Source organism: Sinocyclocheilus grahami, unplaced genomic scaffold, assembly GCF_001515645.1.
Source record: "Sinocyclocheilus grahami isolate Dianchi unplaced genomic scaffold, SAMN03320097.WGS_v1.1 scaffold1515.1, whole genome shotgun sequence".
Taxonomy (NCBI): domain Eukaryota; kingdom Metazoa; phylum Chordata; class Actinopteri; order Cypriniformes; family Cyprinidae; genus Sinocyclocheilus; species Sinocyclocheilus grahami.
Window position 1 is genome coordinate 145099 of NW_015506694.1, and position 2597 is coordinate 147695.

General features: G+C 34.3%; 1 protein-coding gene across 1 annotated transcript in view; it reads right to left on the minus strand.

Moving 5' to 3' along the window:
* Positions 1 to 2135, minus strand: part of samd10b (sterile alpha motif domain containing 10b) — an 18964-nt gene extending 16829 nt beyond the window's left edge. The window contains exon 1 of the mRNA XM_016257147.1: positions 1946 to 2135. Coding sequence (XP_016112633.1) covers positions 1946 to 2135 — 190 coding nt within the window. The remainder of the gene's footprint in view (positions 1 to 1945) is intronic.
* Between the last annotated feature and the right edge of the window lie 462 nt (positions 2136 to 2597).

Genomic DNA, 2597 nt, shown 5'->3' on the forward strand with positions numbered 1-2597 from the left:
TTATTTATCGTCAAATTTACCAGAGCCATTAAGTGGTTTTCCATAAGAAGCTTTAACATAGAATTCTCTTCTATTGCTACATTCAGCTCAACAGCATTGAATTTATTCATTCTGTGTTCACTCCATTTATTTGTTTCTACCATTTTATTCAGTATCTTCCTTCTTGTTTAGTCGTCTATTATCTTTTAGCACTGCATGTTCATTTATTGGTATCATTACTAGCTGATGTATTTGCTCTTGCATATCAATTGTTAATAAATATCACTAATCTTTTTACAACCCTTCCTTGTGTTGATGATCCAAGGCTCTACTAGCTATCTGAATTCCCTCCAATCTTATGTGTTCACTCAAGCGTTCAAATAAAAAAAGATAATACCCTGTTGCTTTTTAATTGACAGTTACACTACGTGAGTTTTAAATTGAACCTTTCTTGAAAATGGAATAAAAGTATTTCAAGACCATATAAAACCAACACATTTCTAATGTACCACAAGTGTTTTAAACTAGATATTGTCTTTTTCATGGACATATGTCATTGAGCTTAATACAAACCATCCAGCCATCACACCTCTCCTAAGGCACAACTCTTCCCTGACTGGCTAATAGATGTCACATGACTCATATGAGCTTGGCACTCATATGACATTGAATGGGGCATCTGTGATTCAAACGCTCTACTCATAACATTGCCATCCTCTGTCTGCCAAATATTACAAATCCCACAAATAACAAAAGCTGAATGTCCACCTTTACTAAATCCATTTAGTCTCAGCTCCTCTTCAACATGATTTTATTACTTGGAAGCGCCGCTCCGGTGACCCCTAGATGGCGAGGCCTTGTGGAAATGACTGTGATGTGACAAATGGCTCAACATTACGGTGTACAATTGTCCATTAGTGAGAGAACTCAGAGCACACAGCTCTGGGAGTTGGATGAGAGTGTGTTAGTTAGAGGATGCCAAAGCTGTTCCTCTGACAGACCACAGTAAGGCTTAGCGGAGCTATGATTATCCTAATGCTTTATAAAAGAATTACTGCATAATCACATTTAAAAATCATTTTGGTTCATATAAAACTAAAACCATAAAAATCACACATTTTCAATACTTAAAATAAAGGTTAACTGAAATCATTGTTATTTTAGTATAACTGAGATACTATTATAGTTGTTTTCTAGTTATATTATAGTTAATATTTTGAATTATTTTCTGCTTTAATTTTGATTTCAGTTTTAGTTATTTTAGTGCATCAAGTTGAGAAATGTTGCCCTGGAATCTAGCTTAAATAAAATAATTTTTAATTTTTAAAAAAACATTTGATTTAATTTCAAATTAAACATGCTTTTTATGATTTTAGTTTAAGTCATCTATATAATAACTCTATGTGAAATAAAAGAAAATATATTAAACTTAAAACAAACTTATTTTATCACAGCTAGTTGCCAAGGTATAATTTCTCATTTTCTTTTAGTTTAACTTAATGCACTATAATAACTTATAACAATAATATAGACATATAAAGAATAAAAATGACAAAACACACACCAAAATTAATCAAATTAACTAAAATTAACATGAAAGCAGAAAATATAAAAATGAAATCTAATTCAAAATATCAACAAAAACTGTAATAGTATCTCAGTGATACTAAAATTCAATGGTACTGAACCTAAATTAATATACATGTATCAATGATAATAAAATAACACTGATTTTGATTCACTAATGAATCATTCAGGCAGATTTTAAACTGGCTCGACCATTTGAAGGAAAAAATTGTCTCAAGAGAATGACTCCTTCACAAATTAGGCATGACTTTGAATTAGGCATGAAGCTTTACTCTCTAGACCAGTTTCATTGACATTTCAAAGCCTGGAAAACACAGTTCTGAAATTCCCTGTCTCTGTATCTCCAGTGTGCTGAGTGATAGAGAGAGCTGTGCTGTACCTGTGATGGCGTGGTGAGAGAAGGCCTCCACGTAGGTCAGGTAGTTGTGGGGACAGTGTTTCTTCAGCCACTTACACACGTCCTGTTGGGTCCAAAGCACCACTGGTTTGCATAAGCTGGAGAGCGTCGGGCTGGTGTGGTACACAGTGAAGGCCTCTCCTGGCTGGATCTGTGGAGCGAAAACATCCATATTGTCACCATCTCAACAGAAACCAGTTTAACGCTGAAGCAAAAATATACAGTATGTGGCCCATATGTTCACCAGACAACATTCCCACCAGGTTTAAAAATTCAAAACAGGTTTAAAATTGAAAAAATGTAAATCTATCATACTAAAAAAACAACAGATGGATTAGTTAAGCAGGACGAATACGGAAAAACAATGTGCTGCTTTCATATCTTCAGGGTGCTCTTACAGGGTACTTTTTTCTTTGAAAGCGCTAATTAAAACAACTAGCGCTGCATGCTTCTGTGTAAACAATGCTCTTCCAATTACACGCACACTTTGTTCTGACTGCCGCAATGAGCAGAAAGATTCATCAAAACACACTTTTATGGCTCTCTGCTGCAGAGAACTGTAATAAAACCCTTTACTAGGGTATGTTATGCTTGTGTGAGAGCATGATGAAATGATGAAACTATGAGAGTAAAC